At 41.6% G+C, this 24,497-nt stretch overlaps 2 protein-coding genes across 2 annotated transcripts in view; both read left to right on the forward strand.

Annotated features, from left to right (window-relative positions):
* The first annotated feature begins 378 nt into the window (after nt 1-378).
* Nucleotides 379-12,500, forward strand: LOC132993028 (mitogen-activated protein kinase kinase kinase 7-like). The gene is made up of 14 exons (XM_061062665.1): nt 379-834; nt 2,094-2,204; nt 2,683-2,748; nt 3,214-3,259; nt 4,115-4,253; nt 5,360-5,484; nt 5,727-5,855; nt 6,026-6,156; nt 7,086-7,170; nt 7,322-7,452; nt 8,085-8,223; nt 9,630-9,691; nt 10,022-10,137; nt 10,603-12,500. Exons 1-14 carry the CDS (start codon nt 769-771, stop codon nt 10,772-10,774), a joined length of 1,518 nt encoding a protein of 505 aa, XP_060918648.1. The 5' UTR covers nt 379-768; the 3' UTR covers nt 10,775-12,500.
* A 5,785-nt stretch (nt 12,501-18,285) lies between these two features.
* The window catches only part of bach2a (BTB and CNC homology 1, basic leucine zipper transcription factor 2a), a 37,897-nt gene continuing 31,685 nt past the window's right edge, over nt 18,286-24,497 (forward strand). The window contains exon 1 of the mRNA XM_061063349.1: nt 18,286-18,488. The gene's annotated coding sequence lies outside the window, so the exon portion shown is untranslated. The remainder of the gene's footprint in view (nt 18,489-24,497) is intronic.

A 24,497-nucleotide genomic window follows, 5' to 3' on the forward strand; every position in this document is an offset into this window, starting at 1 on the left:
ATCTCATCATTTTGACTTTTTATCTCATAATTTCGACTTAATATGGGCAAAAAAAAACATCAACAAAGCCCAGTTTTAATTTTTTTTTACTGACAGAAATGGGCTTCCATAGACATTTAGCCTATTTGTGGTAATGTAATCTTTTTTTACACAAGTTGTGTGCCGGACTGAGAGGGTAAATATGTGTGTGTGTGTGTGAGACGTGAGGGAGGGGGTTGTCTGCTACAGAATGTACAACACTGCAGGCTACAGAAGAACTATTACAGTATTAGTAATGCAGTAATGGAAATATTGTTTGTCGCCCCTTGTGGAGACTCTTAACCACGTAGAAACAAAACAAAGCTGCATTCAAGAGCGCGACTCCGTGGTGGGCGTGTTTAACAAAGCCCTCCACCCTACTATTCACCTCAGAAGACTTCAAATCTAAAGATGAGCGCTGCTATGTAGTTTTTAAATCACTTTAAAGTCGGTTTAACGAGTCAAAAAGCTCCGTTTCGCTGTTTTTCGTACTGTTTCTGCGGTGAGACGTTCACGAACACTCAGATGTTTCAGTAACGCTGCGTTAGCTGCTGCTGCTGGTGGCTGCCTACTTCCTGATTTCCCCGCAACAGATGAAAACGACTGATTGACTGGAGCCAAAACACAGCAGCATCGACGGCTCATTTTGTGTGTGTGCGTGTGTCCTGGTTATCACAAGAAGAGCTCCGGGTTTTAACTTCACCTCCTGTTTTTTGAGGAGTGTCCCAGCCGCTCCGCTTCGTCGCCGTGATGGTGGAGACTCCAGCCGGCTGTCTGTTTGAAGACATCCAGTATGAAGACATCCAAGTCGAAGCGGTAAACTTACTGATACTAAACACACTCACAGAGAGAAAACAAAAGGCTCCTACTTAAACTAGCTGTGCAGAAATGTTAGGGAGAGATGTTCAAGTTGTCGCAGTGAAATCTCAGCTTTCTATTCTTTCTTTATGTTCATGAACACAACGGGATGCTTGTGTAACTGTACCGTCAGCTGTCCTTCAGTGTTAGAAACAGAAACCTTAACAAACAGCCTCTGAAACAAGCTAAAAGGCATTAAAACAACCACAGCGAGGCCCTGCTGTTTAAAGCATCTAGTGAGGCGTTCAAGTTTGACAAGGACTTTCCATTAAACAGAAGTTTGCACATTAAAACCCCCCTCCTCTGATATTTAGGGGAGTGTGTCGTATTAAGAGGCGCTGCTTGTCAACAGTCATGGCAGGCAACTGCTTGGGGCCCCAGACCGAGTCCAGACCTGTAAGGGGGCCCCTGAGGGCTCACAAACTTTAAACCATTTCTTGTTTATTGCTTCATCGACTAATACAACATTTATAAAAAGCACCTTAATGAAACATTCAGGAAATAATAACTTTAATTGATGTCCCTTCGTGTGCCATAATGACACAACTCAAAGAACCCAGAATTTATGGGAGTATCTGAACAAACAGCATTAAAGGTGCACTACAGAGTGTTGGTAGAGAAATATGGAAGTTGGAGAAGTGTACAGATTATGTGCTATATGTCCATAACTCTATACAAATACAGTCCTCTGAGGAAAATGTAGTCCCTGTAACACTGAAGATAAAATGCTATGAGAGAAGTTATGTTGGGGGGCCGCAACAGTGAAACTGTAACTCTCCTGGTAGCTTTTTAGCTCTAAATAGGGTTCCAGTGACCCATTTTTTCTTTGAGTAAAGTTTGTGTTTTTAGTTCAGAAAATATATCATAGAATTGTTTCACTTCAATAACTTCACATTTCACTACTACATAGTGCACCTTTAAGGAAAATATCAAACTGAACCAATTTAAAACTGGTATAACACATTGCCTTTCTGTGTTAGATTGCTCTGAAGTCTGCGACTTATTGTCGTAAGGTTATTTTTTTTTTTGTTCTTGAAAGTCACACTGTAGGTCATACTTTCTCTGATATCAGATTTCCTTCATCATAACTCTGTAAATAAGTGTAGTTTTACAAAAGATCATGTTTTCCAGCCTATAAATGATTATTTTTTGGTATTAAATGTTATTAACATCCTTCCTTGTCTGAGGTATAACTGTATTATATTTCCTCTCTTCAGGCGGTCGGCAGAGGGACGTTCGGCGTCGTCTTTAAGGCCATCTGGAAAGGAAAGGATGTAGCCATCAAAACCATCGAGAGCGAGAATGAGAGGAACGCTTTCCTCGTCGAGGTACATTTAACGTCTTTGTTTCTATTTGCAGCAGGACTCGAACTTACCTCAGCTTTATTTCTACTAAACCGACACATCATGACATCTCCAGAGTCTGGGAGCTGTTCAGAAAGGGGTTAGCTCAGTCCCCTCGTGAATGATTTCAGGTGGCTTTATATCTGTGAAGCACACCGTATCTTTTTAACTGATCCTGAAGGAATAACTCTGTGTCAAAGAGGTCAGAGTGTGTTTTCCATCTGAACCACCTTCAAGCCTTCAGATGCACAAAGTCGACAAGCTCATCTCCATATGCATTTCTTCTTTTTGGTCTTTTACTTTTATTCTGCACTGTGTAGCGCCCTCTCTGTTTGGCCTGAATATTGATGCTTATTCTGTTAACTCGTTTTTTTGTAAACATCTGTTTTTAAAGCACTATATGAATAAAGTTATTATTCTAATGATCGTATGAATAGTAACGTGTGTATCTTTTTGCACTCAGCTCCGGCAGCTCTCTCGGGTGAATCACCCGAACATCGTGAAGCTGTACGGCTCCTGTGACAATCCAGTGAGTAATCCACACAACAGCACTGAGACTGTTACGCCATTTATCTTCCCTTTTTAATTTAATTCTTCATTTTTTCTGTAAATTACACACAACCTCTATGTGTTTTGGTTTGTGTTAATGCACACCAAAATGAACCTTTACTACTATTAAACTTCGGCCTGGGCGATAAAACGGTAAAGATAATTATCACAGTCTTACTTTTCTCAGAGTTTTCATGATGGTGAAACTTTCCTCTGTTCAAGTAGAGTCTGTCATGTTCTCACAGAAAGAATAATTAAACCTCTATTAACCATCTGGTTTCAGTAAAAAATCTGACTTTACATCTGAAAAAGAAAATGATTTGATATTTATCGTCATATCGGCCAGCCATAATTAAACTCCTGTACTGTCATCAAATATATCTGTTCCTGCTCTTATGATTCATTCAATGTCATCTCCTGAATCTTGCCTAACTTGTTTTCTCAGGTCTGTCTGGTCATGGAGTACGCAGAGTGTGGCTCCTTGTATAACCGTAAGTCATGACGTGTGTGTTCACAAAACTTCACGATTCAAACCGCAAAAGAATGAAAGAATGATTGTAAGCAAAACACAAACACAAACACACACCTTGAAGTTGAAAAAGAAGTGTGATGAGAGGGGAACCTGACGCCAGATCGTAGTGAATATATGAACCCTGCACTTTTTAGGCACATTTTATCGCCTCTAGTGAGTCGGTCATAATGATGATTATCAGCTCTAAAGGCGACTGGAGACCCAGAGTCCTCTAACGGCCCGGCCCCCCTATACACGACTATTCACACGCCCCCATTTACTTTGTATTCGGACGCGACAGGCAAGTAGGGCAAAGGATTGTGGGATGCTTGGCGAGCAGGCGCAGGCACGAGAACCGAGAAAGGGGTGGGACAAAAAAATGGATCTTAAGTGAACAATATACAAATGAGTGTGATGTTAGCTGCGAGATCCACAATTTGATTGGTTATTCTGGATTCTCCTGTTGATTGACAGGGAAGGCTATTTTCCCCGAGCATTCAAACCGGGAAACAACATGGCTGCTGGGAAACACAAGCCGCAGGGAGACTAGACGACGAGCGGGGCGTGACATTTAGCAACTTGTCGTATGCAGTGTGGCTGCAGCGTTACACCACACACACACTAATACACAGCTCAAGAGGCACAAGTGGTTTAGTGTCCAAACTTCATCAGCTGATGGTGCAAACAGAGCCCGGGGGCTTCAGACGGTCTATGGAGGGCCGACGTCCCTGATCTGGACTCAGCTTTTAACTGAACTGACATAATGTTGCTGCTGCTCCATCATGTGTTTGTCCTCATGTTTGTCTTCTTCTTCCCTTCTCTTTGTCACTCTCAGTCCTGCACAGCGCAGACCCCCAGGCTCACTACACGGCGGCGCACGCCATGAGCTGGTGTCTGCAGTGTGCACAGGGAGTCGCATATCTGCACGCCATGAAGCCCAAAGCCCTAATCCACCGAGACCTCAAACCGCCAAAGTAAGAGTCTCTCCACGATCAATAAAAACCAGGTCGCACAGTTCAGAGGTTCTCTTCAGAAGAACTCCGAGAAGGAGAAGTGTTTCTTTCATCTCGAGCTTCAAACTGCGAACATGTCCGAGAAGTTCAAGATTTAACAAGACTTTACGTAAAGAATAAAAGTCTGTGCATGTTACTTGGCATGCAGAGTTAAAGAAATGCCCGAGGGGAATCCCTGTGATGAAACACCCAATAAAAGCTTCACACACAAGATTTATGTCGTCAGGAATGGAATTAAAAAAAAAAGAACAGCGTTTTGGATTTAAAGGGGAAAATACCCTAAAAAGTATCCTCCACTGTGAGCTTTAAGTAAAGAGACATAAACAGTTTGTGAAAATGACCATTATTAATCTGTTTTTAGCCGTGGTCGTGTCTTGTACGGTGGCTGACAAGTGCTCAAAAAGCCTCCAGTCTGACTCTTCAATGTGCACCCAAATAGGGAGAGGCGTCCTGATATCCATGTCGCATATGAGCCAGCAACTACAGGAAGGTCTACTGCAGGTCCTCTCCATGTGGCCAATGACAGCGCTGTGTGAGAATTTAAACGGTGTGGTGCACGGCCTCAGTGATCCGAATGGCTTCAGATTTTTCACTTCATTTTTAAAAAAGATTCCCTCAAAGAAGGAAAAAACTCAGTTAATGCAACTTCTGATTGAGAACAACGTGCAGCATATTCAGAAACATGCAAAAAAAAAAAGCACACCTGTAAAAGTCCAAAACATGTGCAGCGACCTGCTGCAGAAAAGTCGAAACAACTTCATTACCATCAAAAACGCTGCAAACACATTAACGATAGAACTGAGACCTCGTCGGCCGCCACAGGCTCTGATCTGTGGGTGAGTGTGTTCAACCGTCAGACGAGACTCAAAAATCTGAGCCCTTCAGATTTGCACAGATATTGATCTTCAATGGAGGATGAATTCTAACAACTTAATTGATTGAACTTGGTGCTCCTCTGATGTAAACTTGCGACGGTTTTCCTTTTCCTCTAACAGGTATATATTTTGCGGAGGTGTATCAGTGATACCTCAGTCATTCTCTGACCTCTGACCTCCGCTCTGTTTCAGTCTGCTGCTGGTGGCTCGTGGGACCGTGCTGAAGATCTGTGACTTTGGAACAGCGTGTGACATTCAGACGTACATGACCAATAACAAAGGAAGTGCCGCCTGGATGGCTCCGGAGGTGTTCGAAGGTTAAAACACAAACGCTGCGTTCACTCCTCAGTCTGAAAACAAGAGCTGCTGAACTAGTCTTCACTATCAGGGGGGATATATGTTTGCCTTAATGGTTTTGAACCCTTCACAGCTGCAGTTGGATACACCTGTTGCCCCTTGCATGCACCTTGAATTTAGTATTAAAATGAGACCTTCAGTCTTACCTTCATTTTGCGGCCTGTACATTTTGCAGTGAATGTAACGTCTTTGTGTATTTCAGGCAGTAACTACAGTGAGAAGTGTGACGTGTTCAGTTGGGGAATCATCCTGTGGGAGGTCATCACACGCAAGAAGCCCTTTGACGAGATCGGCGGCTCGGCGTTCTGTATCATGTGGGCCGTGCACAGAGGTGAGAGAAGTCCTGCAGCATCTCCACCAGCAGCTGATTCTCTTTTACTATTTATGATATTTTAGCTTTAACATTTGCTAACTGTGCTGTTAGCGTTTGCTTATCGTGGGGATTGAAATGCAAGCTGAAGGGGAAACCGTCCTCTGACTGAGTGTCTCATGTGTCGGCAGGTACGCGTCCTCCTCTCATCAAAGACCTCCCTGAGCCCATCGAGAGTCTGATGACCCGCTGCTGGGACAAAGAACCGAGTCAGAGACCGTCCATGGAGGAGGTGAAGAACACCATGAGCAACCTCATGAAGGTAAAGACGCATCACACACTGTTCAAATACAGAGGGCTGCACAATACAACACAATATGAGAAACACATGGCATAAGAAAATATAACACTTTAAATGAAGGTCACCATATTCACCATTAACAAGCTGCTTATTAGCATGCTAACTAGTAGCATACAGGCTGCTTATCAGTCATTATTAAGAGTTTCCTACTCTACATAGTCCATAGCTAACAGGCCATTCACTGAGAGTTTACCCTCCTAATTACTGCTTATTGATAGTTAGTTTGGAGGATGTTGTACAGGAATGATCACATAATGATCAGTACGGCCTGTATGAGGTAGAAATAAGTAAAAATTCCCAGAATACATCTGTCTAATAACCAAACTCGTTCCCAGTTTTTGCCGTGCAAACAGGAGAAACATGTGCAAAGTGAACCGGAGATAAACATCAACTCAGTGTTGGTGCAGTCTGCTGCAACGCTCTGCTCGGGTTTGTGATGTCGTGGGTTCAAGTTCTGATGAAGATTCTGATTTTGAACTGCATTCAATTTGCAGAAAATAAATGTTAAAGATGTTGAAAATGAAATGCTGAAGATATTCAGGGCACTAAATCCCTATGAGGCAGGTTATGTTACCTGGTTTGCATAATTGACACGTCAGCACCTGTGTGTCAGAGATCGATGTAAACACCTTCAGATTGACCGCCTGTAGGGAGGCTAAACATGAAATCCAGCCTAACCATGACAAAGCTAGTGTTGTTCTGATCAGTGCCACAGTAACTTAATGATGTGAACCTCTTTAAGGAACAGCAGCTGGACATACTGAATGAACCCGGGTTTAACATGTGCTCAGGCTTCATCAAAGTGCCCTCTAACACACAGACATGACAGCTGATTGGTTGACATTATAACCCGTCACTAACTCGTTGATTGGTGTCTTTTGATTTCCCAGTACTTCCCGGGCTCTGATGAACCTCTCAAGCTCTCTCATCAGTCGTCAGACGACAGGAGCAGCTCGTCATCGGCCACCAGCACAGGTAGATGAACCGCTCTGCAGCTTCCACTGATGCATTAATATTTTCAACATCAACATAAAAAATTCAACACTAGGATATGAACGTGTGTGTTAGATACTTTGCGTGACACAGACAGAGAATGGGTTTGATGGCCGAGTGTGTGTTTCTGCAGGCTCGTACGCTGACTACACCTTCAACAGTAACCGGAGCGACGACAACTCAGAGCACAGAAACTCAACGGGACGAGAGGAAACGCTCAAGAGTTTCGAGGCCAAATTTCCACTTCAGTTCAAACCTTCAAAGGTAAAGAATAACTAATCACAAATAACTTAATAATGTTTTTTGTATTTCCTTTATACTCCCAAATCTTTTCAATCATTTTTTCAATTTGACCCTGCTTCAATTGCAAAGTATTCTGGGGAGTTTCTTCTATGAGTCTGTTTGTAGTCTGCAGCTGGAAAGGATCAATAATGGAGAGCAACTTGGAGGTCTAGATGACCCCAAAACTGAGATCTCCAACAGAAAAAAGAGAAGCAGTTCAGTGATTTAACTGAGCTGTGTCATATGGTTAGATTATAAAATCAAAATCTTTGAATCACTTCATGAACTGACGTTGCACGAATGAAGGCAGGCTGAAACACATCGCTACGATCAGCTGAGTTTTGTAAACAAACAAAACATTTCAGTAATCGGGCTGAAAAACAAAACAGATGTATGATGACGTTCTCCGGCCCCTGGCTGAGAGAAAGACCCCTGAACTCTGAGATGTTTCTCCATTTATAAAATCACGACTTAACAACTTGTGTAACTTTTTCTTTTATAAAATATCAGAAGCTTGTCTAAGATAAAAAGCTTTAAAAACAGACCGTCCTGTCGGGACTGTTTTGTTTAACCCATGACCGTCTTTCTCTCTCTCCCCCCCCCCCCCCCCTCAGACAGCCACTCTGCGTACCGGTCTGTCCAGAGTCTCAAGTGTAGAGAGCCAACCAGGACGCTCCCAGAGCCCCACACACTGCACCAGCCCTGTGACCACCAGCGGCCAATCAGAGCTGAGGATGACCTTCAGCCCCCCAGGTATGAGCCTGCATAACAACTGATCCTGAATCTGCAGTCAGACTGAATATCTGATGGTGTGTCTTAAAGCAGGAGTTAGCATTGCTGGCAGGCTAAAATCAGGAGAAGCTTTGTCCTCAACTTTAAGGGCACATATTATTTATGGTTTTTTAACACTAATGAGTCCCTAGTTTGTCTACAAACCCCCCATTTATGAGAAAAGTCCATCCTCTCCGCCTTTTGCCTGCTCCACTTTTCAGAAAATGTGTGCTCAAACAGGCCGTTTGGAGATTTTCCCTTCATGACATCACAAAGGGCAGTAACCCCTCCCCCAGGTGGGTGACACTCCCACAGCTAGGTGTTTGTTCTGCCCTCTGAGTCTGACTTCTCACAGTAAACAATAGGACATGGAGTGAGAAAGCCCGAGCCACCCAAGCCCTTCCAGAGAGGGGGCGTGGTCAGACACAGCTCATTTACATTTAAAGGTACAGACACAGAAACAGTCTGTTCTGAGCAGGGCTGAAATAGAGGGGTTTATAGACATGATCAAATACAGGATCAGAGTGGATTTAGAACAAGAAACTTCACACACATGTTTCATTGGGAGCTCTGAGACTTATTTAAACTGGTTGAAGAGGAGGAGAATACGTGACCTTTAAGTTAAAGATCCTTGATAGAAGACTGGCTTACTGCTAGGTAAAAATGTAAAACACATAAAGTTATCAGGACATGTACAACGTCAGGAAAGTTTGATCAAGCTTTTCTCTGCCATCATGGACGCTCAATAAATCAGAAATCATCATCTGCAACTTCTACATGAGATACAATAGAAGTATCATACAGATGTCAAAAATCTAAGTTAACTTATAATCCTGATCTGATTAATGATTTTCAAGTCTTTAAACCAGAACATGTAAAGTGTTTTATGTTTATATGGACTCACAATGACCAATCATCTTACAAACATCAGATTTAGATGATGAGATGTTATTTAAAAAAGAAGGAGTGGCACCAAATATGTAGGATTTTATTTCTCATATTAGTGTAGTGAGTGATTTCAATGAGTCTGCCTAACTTTATTATCCAGACAGCTTGTTATTGATGTAAAAATTGTGGTTTTATATGAAGTTGCTGTTTCCGTGGGTTTGAAGGGAGTTTTTTCCAAAGGTTTCTTGATGTACTGTATCACCTCCACTTTACCAAAGGGACCTTCACTCAGCTGTGGGCGTGGCGTCAGTGCTGGAGTCTGAGTGAGGAGGGAGCGGTGTGAGAACGGACCAAATTCAAAGCTTTAATTCATGTTGTACTGACCACTCTTAACCACTAGGGAGCGTTAAAATGCAACCAACAAGTGGTTGTTTCTGTGCAGGTGTGTGTGTGTGTGTGTTTTCTCAACACTTGTGTGTTTTTGTGTGTGTGTGTTTTAGCCACAAACGGTTTGGACAGCTCCATTCCCCTGGCCTACCTGAAACTGGATCATCAGTTACAGGTGAGTTTACACACTCTCTCACTCTCTTCTCGGCTTTCTTTGCAATGTTTATTTATTTATTTTTATATTAAATTAACTTATTCACTATCTAAGAATACATTCAGCTGTCTTTATCCCCTGAGACATGGAGTCATTACATTTAGCTCAGTCTGCAATCAATTCTTGTCTCTGACCGTCTGCAGGTGAGCAGGAAGATTCATGTAGACACTCAGTATTTTTTTTGCAAAGGCATGCACACATTTAGTACATGTCAGGTGATGTACTTTGGTCACAGACTAAGCGCTATGTGAATAAATGTATTTAATCCTTAAGTGTTCTGTTCGTCTTCAGCCTCTGGCTCCGTGTCCGAACTCCAAAGAGTCGATGGCCGTGTTCGAGCAGCACATCAGGATGGCTCAGGAGTACCTCAAGGTCCAGTCCGAGATCTCTCAGCTTGTTCGGAGGAAGTAAGTCAGATCAAGAAAACCTGAAGTTATACTCTGTCTCAACCCCGAAGATGAAATCTGTATCATTAAAGCCTAAGCATTCATACATCTATGATATATACCGCTGTTACTGTTCGGGGTTGCGGGGGGGCTGGAGTTGATCCCTGTCGTCATTGGGCGAGAGGCGGGGTTAAACCCTGGACTGTTCTCTAGTCAGTGCATGTTTGACCCCTGTGCTGCAGCCATCTTTATGTCCCTCTTTAACTCAGGTTTAACAGAGCTCCTCGTTTGACCTCGTTTGATTGCGGTCATGACTTTTATGCAGAAATGAGCAGAGTGTGTATTCATCATGAGACTGACATGTCAAACTGCCTTTACATGAACACTAAGTGCTCCTCCTCCCAAAGGCACATGAACGATCTGTTCCTGCACGTTTCAAAAGAAATGTCCATAATGTGCTGACTGCGGGCTCTCTGTGTGTTTCAGACAGGAGCTGATGTCCGAGCTGGAGCAGGACCAGAGGGAGCAGCAGACCTCATCCAGACTCATCCAGGAGCACAGCAAGCTGCTGGAGGACAACAGCAGCCTGTCAACCCAAGCTCAGGGCTTAAAGAGCAAGCTGAGCATGATCAAGAGTAAGAACCAGCACCACAGCTAGGACAGGTGGTCCACGTTTCCTCTTCCGTTTTTTTTTTTTTTTTAAACTTCTGAAGGATGAGAGGATTCACTCCATGAACTGACTGTAAAGGGAGGACAACCCAGAAATCATGAGGAAACAGAACTAAGAAGAAAGTGTCAAGAAAACATTAGAATCACAGCGTTTTGTCTTCAATTAGAGGCTTAAGAGTTACAATGGCATTTCAATTTTCCACATTTGTGTAATGAAATATAAACTTAGTGATGATAAGGCAGCTTGAAAAAAAAAAAAACCCAAGGCCTCTCATTAGCCGTTTTCACATATACACTCCTGAACATATCTAGGTAATTGCAGGAGGACTGCTCCGGAGATTCTCCTGATCTGGCTGTTCACATATACTCACAGCGGGAGACTATCCCTGTCAGAGGGAAGTATCAGAGTCCGCTATACAATGATATAATGAGAATATTTGTCTTATATCACTGCTATGTATAGTTCAACAGAATCACAATCTGAACTAAAGAGTGGAGAAGAACATACTGGAGAACAGAAAACATAATGCAGCAGGTTCATTAGAGCACAGAGATCGTAGCGGTCGCATGCAGACACTTTATGCACCGTGCAGCAGTAACAGAATAGAAACGTCACTGCCCCTCCTATTGGCTCGAGGTAAATTCTCCTGATTATATCCTGCTGCGTTCACACATGCAGCTCCTCCGGGAAATAGCTGGAGATTTTCAGGAGTTTTCTGCCAGTATGAAAGCCCTAACTAACAGGAACAAATAGATTTGGATAATTGCTTCAAGTAAACTTTCTCCATCACAACTACTAAACGTTGTTGTTTTTGTCACTGTCAGTCTCTCGTCAGCTGTCTGATCTAATAACACCAAAAAGGCCCAAAACATAACTCTAAAAAAAAAAAGAAAACCAGTATTATAACTTGACTTTTGAATACATTTGACCTCCTTTGGTTGTCTCCAGGTAAATGAAAGTATTGGGATGTGACAAACCACATCCTCCCTGCTCCTCGCTAAAAGGATGATGTGGTTCCTTTTAAACGGTCTAATCTTTCCTGATGGTGTCGCTGTGGTGAGACCAAAGACATTCACTCGGATTGTGACCCTGAAATGGACGGGAACGGTATATTTCCTTGTGGCCTTCTAATATCTATTTTTACCATGTAGTCTTTGTTGAGATGTTGAGCTGTATCTACAAGTGTCCTTTGTAAATTCACATGTTTATATATCCAGTGAATCGCGCCTGTTTGATTGTGTTTGATGAAAAGAGGGAAGGCGTCTTTTTAGCCCATTAAGACTGTGAACACGAGACAAACCAAAGGGAGTGTGCTGCAGAAGACAGAACAGATGTGTGCAGAGGTGTGTGTTTTTTTTTTAAATTAGCCTTGCAGATGTTTTGTTTTTAAATGTTCATTTATTCACTTTTTTCCCCCACAGTTATATCTCACAGGATTGTATTCACATTACTTTGCACTGCACTTGTTCTGTTTCATCACATCTGCATGTTTTGTATTCACACTTGAGTTTTCTGTGGATTTCTTTACTTTAACATGTTAGTTCAGGCGTCGCCTTCTTGTACAGATCTTTTTTTTTTTTTTAATCTCAGTTTATTGTATGAAAACTTTCGATTGAAGCCCTGTGATTCCTGCAACATTTTTCGTGTCATTTTAAATGTACAGACTGCAGTTAAGTGCTTTTAGAAAAAAAAGTAAAGAAACTATTTTATAGCATTTTGTCTGTTCTCATCATTTACAATTATTAACTGAAGACTGTAAATATTAATGGATGAAGCCGGAGTGACGTCACCCATCTGTTGCTGCAGGAGGCTCTGGAGTCCCATCGATGGCGGTCTCCTTGCTGGAAATGTTGTCTCAGCCTAACTTTCAGTCAACCTAACGACAGGCTGAGAGCTGGAGCTGAGGCAACCGTTACACCGCGCCTGGTGTAGCAAAGATGTATCCACAAATCGATTCCACATGAGACAGATGTAAGACTGCGGCTGTAACACTGACCCAAATGTTTTGCTTATGCTGACGGGCGACAGTCAAAATGCAAATCTCTCAGTTTACCAAATCTCCTCCTGGGATTAATGAAGTATTTCTGATTCTAAGTATTTAAAGGAGCAATATGTAACTCTGACACCTAGTGTTTAAAATGGGTACTGCAGTCTAATTTCAAAACATTGTAGAGAGCTGTCTCCTCCCCCCCCCCCCTCCTCTCTATAGTCGATGCTCACGCAGGTTGCCATGAGGTGGACACTGAAGCTTCAGTGTTTATCCAGCTCTGCATCGGTCTGTAAACCTTTCTGTGTTCTAACCTCTCTCCATTTTTCAAAAGCATCTTCAATATTGATCCTAGTTTGAGCACGTTTCTGCTCGTGGAGCTTATTAGAAACATGCAGAGGCTTTTTAGGTCAGGTACAATCACTTCTATCTGAACCACTTCTCTTGCCCGCTTCCATCGCTGCAACACCTGTTGGTTTGACCTGATAACTGCTCTCATATCTGGCAAACTGAGGGGCGTCCAAAACGGCCGTGTGGGGGGTGCCTTAAAACCGCCTACCTTCTCTGGTCCAAACAAATCCAGAGCATTCAGGACCAGAATCTAAAGTTAGAAGGAGGACATACTGGCTGCTGCATTGTTGTCAGAGAAGCCAGCACTTCAACATAGCATGTTTCCTTAATGTCTGATCATATAGTAAGATCACTTTATCATTTGATTCTGGAGGTATCTTACAGATTGCTCCTTTAAATTATTTAAGAAAATGAATAATCTAAAGTGTATAATTTATGTAAAAAATGTTGATATAGCTGTATGTGTGAAACACTGAACCTCTCTGTTTGCATCTTAGTAATAACTTCATTTGGAATTAACAGAAAACAGAAAATGTTGCAATTGAAGAGTCAAACATGACTTTCAGTTTCCTTCAGACCTAACACCCATATATTTACAAAAATATTCATTTTTATTTTTCTAATTTCATGCTCAGTTTAGCTCGCATTATTGAAACAACTATTTAATAAGATCCGACTGATTGAGGATAGGCTGGGAGTATTTCTTTGATTTGTTGGTATATTAAGAAACTAATGAGGTGAAACAATTTGTCCCTGCAGCAGTTCTAGCAGCGAGCAGCTTCAGTACAGCAGGTTAATGATGTTAGCAGCCGTTCGTGCTGGAGGTGTGTGTTCCCACTTTAACTGCAGGACTGAATGTGAGGCTGCAGTTTCCATAGCAATGCAGCCGTTTTTATAGATCCCACTACTCCCTTCAATAACAGTTTGACATGCTCTGTGGTAATTTGGTTTTATACTCACACACACACACGAGAGAGCTGCTGGATGAAAGGCTGGACTCAATTTGAACCCACCATGGTGCGTTGAAGGTAGAGAAAGGAAATCATCTGACATTTAATGGACTAAGAGAAGACAGATAGACCCAAGTCTCCATTAATCCATCTCTAGTATTATATAATATTTCACATGTGTTGGTGTACGCTGAGCCATTAACAACAGCAACTTCAGGCTGCGTTAGTAGCAAAACTTAACCCAAACCTGAATCTCTAAGTTGATCTGTTGGCTGTTGGTGTGTGTTACTGATGATCTGCACAGGTTTTATCAACTTGGATGAATGTCTGGTTTTGCTGCTTTGATTTAAATACTTTATTTTGTATCTTTAAGTTCCAAGATGGCGCCCCCCAAATTTATGCAGCAGTCTCAGAATACTGTACGTCTGGTTTCCATTTAGACGATCACAAAGCAGACAGTCACGCTGACCGGAGCTACATTCCTTGACGTCATGAAGAAACGCCCCTTCATGAGGGTCTAACAAAAAGCAGTTTTTTTTTTCTAAATCTGTTCATGCAATCTTTTATTTTCTTGCAACATGGACGGGGATTGTAGAGGAAATTAAGAAGTTTCTGTGACAGCGAGGAGAAACCTGCATCATGTTTTAAAGCTCAACTAATCTGGGAACCATCGGAAATCAACTGACAATGATACTGTATGTACTCCGGAAGCAAGGGGAAATTTGTCCAACTTTACCCTTTTCTTCCTATTCCTACATTTTAATCAAATGGAAATGTAACTTCAGAGTAGTTGAATTGTTATAAAAACAATACTCCACATCGAGCACAATTTGTTCAACAGGGCTAAACGTTAGCAAAGTGTGGCTAACGTTAGCAGTGCTACCACCACCAACCCGTCTGTCCTCTTTGTAGTTGAACTTTTACATGTCTGTGCTGAATGTGGTTACACGTTGCTCTGGTTGAGTTCTTATATATCAGTTTACCCACGCTGAGACTCCAAGATGCTATCCTTCTGCTGTGCTTGTTTACATCTGGGCAGCAGAGCAGGACCTTAAACCGGAGTTACAGCCCCATCTAGTGGCAGATGGCTGCATTACAGCTTAGACACAACATCTACGACATTGAAGACCTACTTATAAAACTATAAATAATTTGTTTAAGTCTTATAATTCTGGTGCCGATAGCGAGGATGAGGATGCTTAATAATTTAGTCCACTCATCACACACACACTGTTGGTTGCACTTGTTTGCAGAGTTTATAGAGATTAATAAATAGAAAATTGTCCGAAGATTACGCGCTAAAGTGTCTGGGATTGAATTACAACAGATTGGATTCCGCTCTTTTTGCTCTCCACACAGACTGTGTTGACTACAAATGGAAACATGACCACTTCATATACCAAATCCCCAACCACTTGCTTATGAAGAATCTGTGAATACAGGTTAAAGTTCACTGAAAAGTAAGCGGGGTAAATCAAGGCCAGTACATCTCAGCTCAGGGCCCAGAGCAGGTTACTGGGTCATGTCTTAGTCAACACAAGAACACTTGAGTTAAAATATTTAAGTTTCCAGTAAGAAGCAAAGGAGCGAGGAGCCAGAAAAAAAGGCCAACCTTACCAAAAAAAAAACTGCAAACATATGCTTGGAATTTGAGCCTTTGCTAAATTTATTTGGTACAAATGTTCTCCTGAGTGTTTCAATTTTTAACCAGGGCAGTGGACTCGGGGTTCAGCGTCTTCAGTTACTAACTAACCTGCTTTACAACCTGAGCAACCAACTATATAACCAACAATGTCTGAGGCAATGAAAAGCAACAACCTATTGACCCTTTTTGATTGAAGATATTGTTTTTGCAACTAAAATGTCCCCGAGATCGATCAAAGAATAAATACGGTTTAGTCAGAAAATCAGACCGAGAGCGTCACTTTGACCATAAAGCATTTTTCAGTATTAAATGTTGAGCTTATTATGGGATAACAAACTGCATTATCCAGTAAACTCATTATATATAAATATCTGAATGATCAAATGATGTGGTTTTCTCTTTGTCGATCAGACCAGCCGTGCATCGACCCCTGAGAACATCTCCTCTCCCTCTGAGCTGATACGAGCTGCTGGAGGAGCTCCACAAATCAGTTCTGGCTATTTATAACATCTTGACATTGAGAATGTGGGCTGATCTGAATCCAGCCGCTCAGAATGAGACCCAAGAGGTGTCTGTCTGTGGCGAACTGATAAAATGTGAGCGCTCTGCCAGCTCCCGCAGGATTAAACTCCGTGTTAGGAAGCGTGTCGTACCTTCTGTCCTGTTCAGAGTGTCCTGAGCGTGCCGCAAAACCCATTACTCTTCTCTTCATCCCATTTATCCCTTTACAGTCTGATTTTCATTTAAGTGCCATATGAGTGAAGACACTAACAGATTAAGAAGGCTGAATATTTATTCCTGGAGCTATCAAACAGCTTTATGAATGACAATTTAAATTTACTCGCTATAGCGTTTTGAAAAATCTGGACATTTTCCTTAGACTTCAAATCAGTCAAGCACAATGTGAGGTTTTGTGATTAGCGTTAATATTGTCAATAGATGTTGTTTAATTCTACTTTTTAACAGAAATGTAAATATTATGATTATAGGAGAATTTTAAAGGAGAGGAGGGAAACTTCTGCAGCATCATTGGTCCACTTGGACAGCGTTCAGGGTGACTTTGAACCGAACAGGGTTTCCGACCAGCAGTTGCAGGGGTCCTCGTGGGCCGCACAGGTATCCCAGAGGGATTTCAAGAGATTTTAAGGAATAAGGGGGTCACCTTGAGGAGGATCAAGGATCTCGTTCAGGGTTTCTATTAGAAACAGACCGATGAGGGATTTTAGAGACTGATTCTGGCTTCAACAGGAAACATTATCAGATGAATAAGGTGGACGATATCGTGTTTTGTTAACTTTAATTAAAAAACATTTCTTTATGGATTTTGCTCTTAAATGTTCTCAGAAAGATTTTTTCTTAAACAGTTACCCATATAAAAGACTTTTCAGTATCATACTTAGTGTATCATATGGTGTCTCCTTTGTCTTGTAAAAACTGTGCAGTTTCTCTTAAGTATTTTTCTTGTGTACTTTTCTAACAACAGTGTATTTATTTGCTGCTGATTTCAATTTTTTTTTTTACTTCTGTCGTGATTTTTTTTACGTTTATTTCAGTGTTCAGATTTAACTCCCTATTTTATTTTGTGTGACTTTCTTCCTTGGTGTAGGCTTTTATTTCCAAGTTTAAGCTTTAGTGTTTCCTGTTTTATTTTGAAGTTTTGGCCATGTGTATCTTTATGGCCCTATGTGTTTCCCTTCCGTTTTGATTGCCCTCACCTGTGTTTGATTACCCCAGTGTATATTTAGTCTCTGTTGTGTCTGTGCTGTTGACTTTCCTCATGACTCTGGTTTTTCTTCAATTGGATTTTTATTTTGTTTTAATGGGTTTTGGGCTCTGAACACGGAAGCTTTTGTTTTGCCTTTTGCATTGTTGTTACAATAAATCTTTTTGTTTAGTTCTGGATGTGGGTCCTCCTCTTTGTTTTTGACCCTCATGTCAACTTATATATATGTATAGGGCTCTAACTACAGCTGTTGAAGGTCTTCATAGTACATTGATTTCACAGCTTCAGTGGCTCTTAATAAATCCCGTGCTTCAAGATTATTACACTAGACTGTTGGTGACTATTTTGACCATTTATTAATCCTTTCATTTAATTTTCAAACTAAAAGCCCAAAATTCTCACACTTTTTCTTTGTCTAGTGCAATGCCTTTGCTTTTGGATGGTTGTTTAGACAGAAAAGTCTCTTACAGATTTAATTTTCGACAAATATGCGTAAGATGTCGTTTCTGTTTTCTGTTTCTGGTCTTGCGGGGAAATAGGCTACATAATAAGTTTCAGGTTTTTTTTAATCAATGATTTCAATCCCTTTGATTGATGGTTTGGCAAGACGTGGAAGTATATTTTGCCATTATATATTTTTGTCAGTCTAACAAATGGATATCATACTTAATCATAATCCTTTCATTGTGATATGTTATCATAGTAGGGAGCGTAATTCAGCACTGCAGCGTCAGGACCGGGAGGGGGGGGGGGGCATCATCGTAAGAGCAGGGGGGCTTGGTCGTTGTTGTGAATGAGGGCTAGCATGACGTCAGGAAGCCAATGTCAACAATGCAGCTCCTAGAGGAGAAAAGGCGTTTCATCCTAACACACACACACACACACACTGGAGACCCGTCTACGACACACACCGACTGATGCCCGCGGTGCGTTAAAAGCGTTTTAAAGCTCCGGTTGACGGAGAACCGCGGACTTACAAACACACAATGTGGATTCACTCTGTTTTATCTCTGAGGAACTGAAAGAAGACGAGGCAGGACGAGCGGGTAAGTGGAAACACCGCGTTACAATGATCATGATAATAATAGCTCTCCTGCATGCATCGGGCTTTTTACTACGTTACGCTTTGAGTGTAGCAGACAACGGGAGCCTCTTGTCAGCCGTGGATTTGCATCTACTAATCTGTCTGCTCGCACAGGATCTCCTCACTTGTTTGTGTTGTAGTAATTCTGCCGTGGTGTGTTCACGGACTCGGGAGGCTTTAAAGCGGCGTGATCCGCGGTGTGCTTTTGACACCGTGTTATATAGCGCCGTCCATGCAGATTTGTTGGCATGTGTTAAAGTGTAAACGTGTTTCTCACAAAACGTGCAGGTCGGGCAGATAACCTATAGCCCTCACAATGTGTTTTATGTTTGTTCAGCGGACTCTAACTTTCCTTAAAACACCGCAAAAACACCAAACGTGTCACTCAGACTTCAAATCGATAACCGATTTTTTTTTTTTTAGTAACCCTTGGTAACGCTCTGTCAGCGCTGTTTTGTGATGTCATAAGAGGAGGAAGTTCTCGCTCTTTATATCAGTCCAATTGTCATTTATCACCGAACCACATGCAACCCCTTCTGCAATAAATTCCCCAACACAGTCTTAATATTGGAGTGAACATGGGGGGTGGGTGGGTGAGAGAGAGAGGGAGAGGGGGGTGGGGGGGGGCACATGTTTTGCACGAGAGAGCCACAACCGGGGCTCGCGCTGGGACAAAGGAGCCAGCCTGCCTCCCACCCACCCCCCTTATTCCCGCCCTCTGCTGCTGAACACAGTGAACACCCACCTCGGAATAATAGTCTACAGCGTAAAATTCCTGCACGGGTTTTCTATCTGAATGTGATAATTTTGTCGATGTTATAATTGTGAAAATGAGAGTTTTATGTAACAACAGCCACGCTCTGCCCTACGACTAAAATATGAAATACTATGAAGCATGCTTTCCCCTGTTTTCGACGTCTTTTTTTTTTTTTTTTTTTTAACCCTCAAGCATTCTTTCCCCTTAATTAAAGATAATGTATTGTGACATAATGCAAATATTCTCAAGATGAGCTCTTTAGTATCCTTCCTCTTTATGCTCTGCCATCATCATCATCATCATCATCATCTCATGGTGGGAAAAACAGCAACATCAGAGTATCTGCAGCACTTGGTAGTAAGAGGGAGAGAGAGAGAGGGGAGGGGGGGTTACATACAGTTCAGCTGAATGAAGCAGACGAGAGGTGATGGAGGCCAATCACCGGAAAAACGATTCTGCTGCAGAATCAAATAGATGCCTATATACTTGTCTTGCATTGCTGCTAATAGGCGTATCGTCTACTTGTTTGTGTCTTGACTGGCCCGTAGGCTACATATGACAAAAACCCTGAAAATTAAAGGGGCACTACTGGTTATGATGTCAAAGGGTTTGTTTACGTCTATGATCTTTGTGATGCTTTGTCAAGCCTAATACCACAGACGATGTCATCTGGATTAGCTCATCTTGGCGTGATGGCTAACAGTCCATCTCATAAAAACCGTAAGGACGTCACCCATTGGTTTCTGAAGGGCTGTTTTGGAAGCCGATCCATGGCGGGTGCCATATTGGAAATTCTGACTCTATCAAAGTTTCCATCAACCTAACGATGGGAAAGAGCTGGAGCTGAGGCGGGCCTTAAACTCATCAAAATCACAAACAAAGGAAATCAAGAATATGTTAGAAAAGTCAAGTTACATGTCCTATTACAAATGAATACTTCTAAAGTTCAGATCTTTGTATCCCCTCAGAGGTGCAGGATAACACCGTGGAAATGATAAAAACAGACTCAGAGGAAGTAGAACATGTGGTATTTACAGGTTTACTCATTGGTGCAGTTTTGTCTTTGTGTTTAAATGCTAAACTAACTGGAGCCCACATTAAATATTCAGATGCAAAACTTTAATGTAGACTTCTGCTCATGCCTGTAAAGGTCCTCATGCACTGATCTGTGAATCTATTGCAAATTAATATTTACACAAACATGTCAAAAAGTGCTGGCATAGATCTGCTTGTGTTTGTCTGCTCTGCTGTTCAAATGTTCAAAGTGTGAAACATTCAAGAAAAGAATGGAGTTCTGTCACTCCTCTAATAATCTTTAAGTGTTCTGGTTTCTGTTTCTCTACGTTTGTAGTCAGAGTGTGAGCAATTATGCGTCAGGCTTTTGTGTATGCAGATAAAACAGAGCAGAAGCAGAGGGAATGCTATCCGCTGTTTTCTTTAAATAACAGGGACATCCCATCTCCCTTTGTTGTTAATCTGAAGATGATTTATTCATCTCTTTAAACAGATATCTGTAAGTGCAGCTCACAATCTGTTCAACATCAAACATCTCGACTTGAGCCACGCATCTGCTTGACGCTGCGTAGTGAACGCCAGTCTGCGTTTAGATTTCCCGTCCTCCTTGAATGCATCAGAAATGATCGATCCAACCTCCTTTCAACAAACAAACATTTTAAACGTTGTTTTCTTTTCCTCTAGAGGACAGACACGATGTGGCTTTATTTTAACTTTTAACTTTTTTTTACAAGTCTGCATCAGGATGTCGTTATTTCAGCAATTTAAGACCCTTTGATACAAAAGGCCGGCCCCCCGACTCGAGATTTAAATAGTGGAACCTGATTCGTCAGACGCATGGGCATCATCGACTGATACCTGAAAGTTGTGTTGCTTTTTTGCGCTCATTGATCCATCCTCTCATTTGAGTTCAACCACATCATTTAACAGTTTGTCTTCTAAACTTGGTATAAAAATGTATTCAATGATCGGACTTGATCCATCCTTTTGTTTCTCTCATTAAGTCTGCATTAAGGCGACTTTATAACCGTATTACACGTTTAATACAGCAGACACACATTGACGGCCCAGTGTCGGGGGTCAGACCACCGACAAACAACGTCTTTTAACTTCTAATTTAAAGATAACAGCCAATGAGAGCCTTTGTTTACAGGAGGTACCTCCCCCGTTCTGACGGCCAATGTAACTTACTTTTTACAGTTGAAATGAGACTCACCAAAAACAGGCTAAGGTTTGCTCCTCCAGTGGATCCAGTGTTGTTCCTTTGTGAAGCACAATAGACGACTTGTCCTTATTTGACACTCTGAGAAAGTCGGCTGAATGTAAATCTGCACGTCTAAAAGTGTTTGTTACCACCTTCACAGCAGGTTAAAAATGTCAGGTAACCATGGCTGCACTCCAGCTGCTGTGTTAAAAAATAGAATGAAGATGAGTGAAGCTGACGCCCTCTCGTGTTTTAGGCCGTGTGTGTCTTCAGTCTGACCTTTGTTTCAAGTCGTCACCTTCACATTTCTCCTCTTTTCTGTCAAAATTCATAAAAATCCTTTAAAAAAAAAAAAAGGTTTTTCATTGAAGTGATGTTTGTGTGTTTTAAAGGAACACAACAACTAGTACTCATTGTACCCTTCCTTTTCTTTTCATCCTCACGCCGTCATGAGGACGTACTCCCTGAGGGGGGATGGGTGTGTGTGTGTGTGTGTGTGTGCCCACTCACATGTCTGTACTATGTGTCAGCGTTTGCTTCCTATACGATCTCGATGTTCAGAGTTGATTGTGAGCTTACAAGGAGTCCCTCTACTTCCATTACATCACATCGTTAAGAGACAAAACATTTTCAACTTTTGATTTAATTGGGTCATAATTCACAATGTCAATAAATATCATCCCAAAATGGTCACATTTTTTATTTGAACGACAGATTTACTCTAAGTATACTTCCCTTGCATCGAAATGGACGTCATCTTCAATCTGTGTTTAGAGCTGAAACTCTGAAGTGTGAGGCCACGTTTCACTGAATTGTTATTTTCCTAATGTCCGTTTCTTTTTCTTGAATTCTCCAGAGCAGAGTATTCAGGGTAGGGCAGGCTAAGTTATCAAAGCTAAGCAGTAAACACCCATGACTTATTCATGAACTGGTCAACGAGCCATTTTACCCTCATGTTTCCCACAGAATGAGATTTAATTTGTGGTGGTTGCCGACCTGAGATGTTTATTAATCAGTATTAAATAAATTAAGCTATACTCGCCGCTCGCACAACTGACCACAGGTTAGCACCACGTAATGTAAAATAACCAGTCTTCGCGTCCCAACAATGATGACGCTAGTGTGGCAGATAATTAAAAATATGTATGACAAACACTGGATGAGCTAACAAGCATGGTAAAAAAAAAAAGCCTCCTTACTTTTAAGGCCCTGACAGACCAAGGACATTGTAGTGCGTCGGTCCCAGTCAGTTGGACTGTTGGTGAGCAATTGTTGCCCTAGTTTTGCGTTGTGTCCAGCTCCGTCGCTACCTGACGTCCCCCGTCTGGACACTCAAGGAACTGCAGTTTTTTCTACCTCTGTATTCTTCTACAAGACACTTAGAATCTTCTGTGCACTGGTCAGCTCTCATTTGATGTTTTTTTCTGGTTAACAATTTATTACAAAAAGTGGATCTTGGCTTTAAATGCTGCACCTGTGACTATCAATTTAACTGGCTGATTACAGTGGAACAAAGGGAGGGACAAATACCACAAGACTAATGGAATAATTCAATACAAGAGTTTAAAACAACAACACTGAAGGAAAATACCAGCCTATACATCTTGTCTTTCTTTTGTCTTGACCTTTTCTTTATCCAGATACAGGGTCAGAACAGGTGGCTTAATTACCTGCAAAACTATCTTCAAAAAAAAAAAAAACATGTGTAATTTATGGCTTTAGTGAAACCATATAAAAGTTTCCTTTTTCTATCAATAATGTGCGACGTTTCAAAAGGCCAAAAAAGGATGAGGTGGTCCACCAGAAAGGGGGTGACTACACTTCTCAGTCAGAACCAGTTAGTGGTGTTTCACTCTCACAAATACACACATACTTCTACACACACAACAACAGGCAGATGAGGGGACACAGCAAAGTCATTTTAAGTTGTGAATCAGCAGACAGAGACGATTGAGAGAAACGTCAGTCAGGAGGTCCCACTCTGCATCCTGCTGTTCTACATTTTGTCTCCTGGCTGAAACAAAGAAGCAGCAACATGTTTGTTTTACTGATTCACCAGTTTGTTTTCAGTAAACACTGCTGTAGAGAAAACAACTTAAAAAGGAGTTATTCAAGAAGAAAGCTGAAGATATTAGAATACTATTCAATGAATTAATTAAAGAACAATTTAAGTAAAGAAAAAAATCCAGTCTATGAACTCATTGACCATCATCATGTCTCTGTGAACTGTGGCTTGTTGAGCTTTCAGATGTAACCAGCCGTTAGCGATAAACACATTTTGTGTGATGCTTTGTTTACGGTCCAATTAGCAACTTGAGATGTGGCCGTGTGGTCAGATCAAAAGTGAAGCCAAATTCTCCCCTCTAGATCTGAATGCAAAGTAAATACCGTAATATCCTCATTTATTACATCCCTCTTTGGAGTACCTGCTCATCTGTATCTGGTGAGTGTCAGTCCAACTCTTAATAGTAAGTTACACAGAGGCTCCACTCAAAAAATAAACAGATTTTTAGATTGTGATTTTCTTGCATTATCAGGACTAAAATTTTGTCAGGTCATGGTGCGTCCCATTTACTCGGGATCTCGGAGCTGGGAATGACGTCACCCCAGAGTTAAATGCGTTCCAGTTCCAAGTCGTTCAAGCAACATGGAGTACATTAGCTATAACACACTTTGTGATAGTTTGTGCGCTAAATGTCCAACTTGCACTATACTTTCAATGTGGTTGATTTAATTAAACAAAAAGAGGACTACGCTGCTAATAAACATGTTGGTTGCCGCTTAAATGTTCCTGTTGATCCACGTAGCAGCCATGTTGGATTTTAACTCGGAAGGCTGAAGTTGCTCCGAGTTTCCAAGTCAGAATTCTGACTTCAGGGGGGCGTTCCTGATGACATATCAGACCGGCAACTCTGAATTTTCCGACTTCCGAGGTCAAATGGAACTCACCATGAGTCCTCAGGAGGAGAAGAAAACACTTCAAAATGTTTGTTGAA

Source organism: Labrus mixtus, chromosome 18, assembly GCF_963584025.1.
Source record: "Labrus mixtus chromosome 18, fLabMix1.1, whole genome shotgun sequence".
Lineage (NCBI taxonomy): Eukaryota > Metazoa > Chordata > Actinopteri > Labriformes > Labridae > Labrus > Labrus mixtus.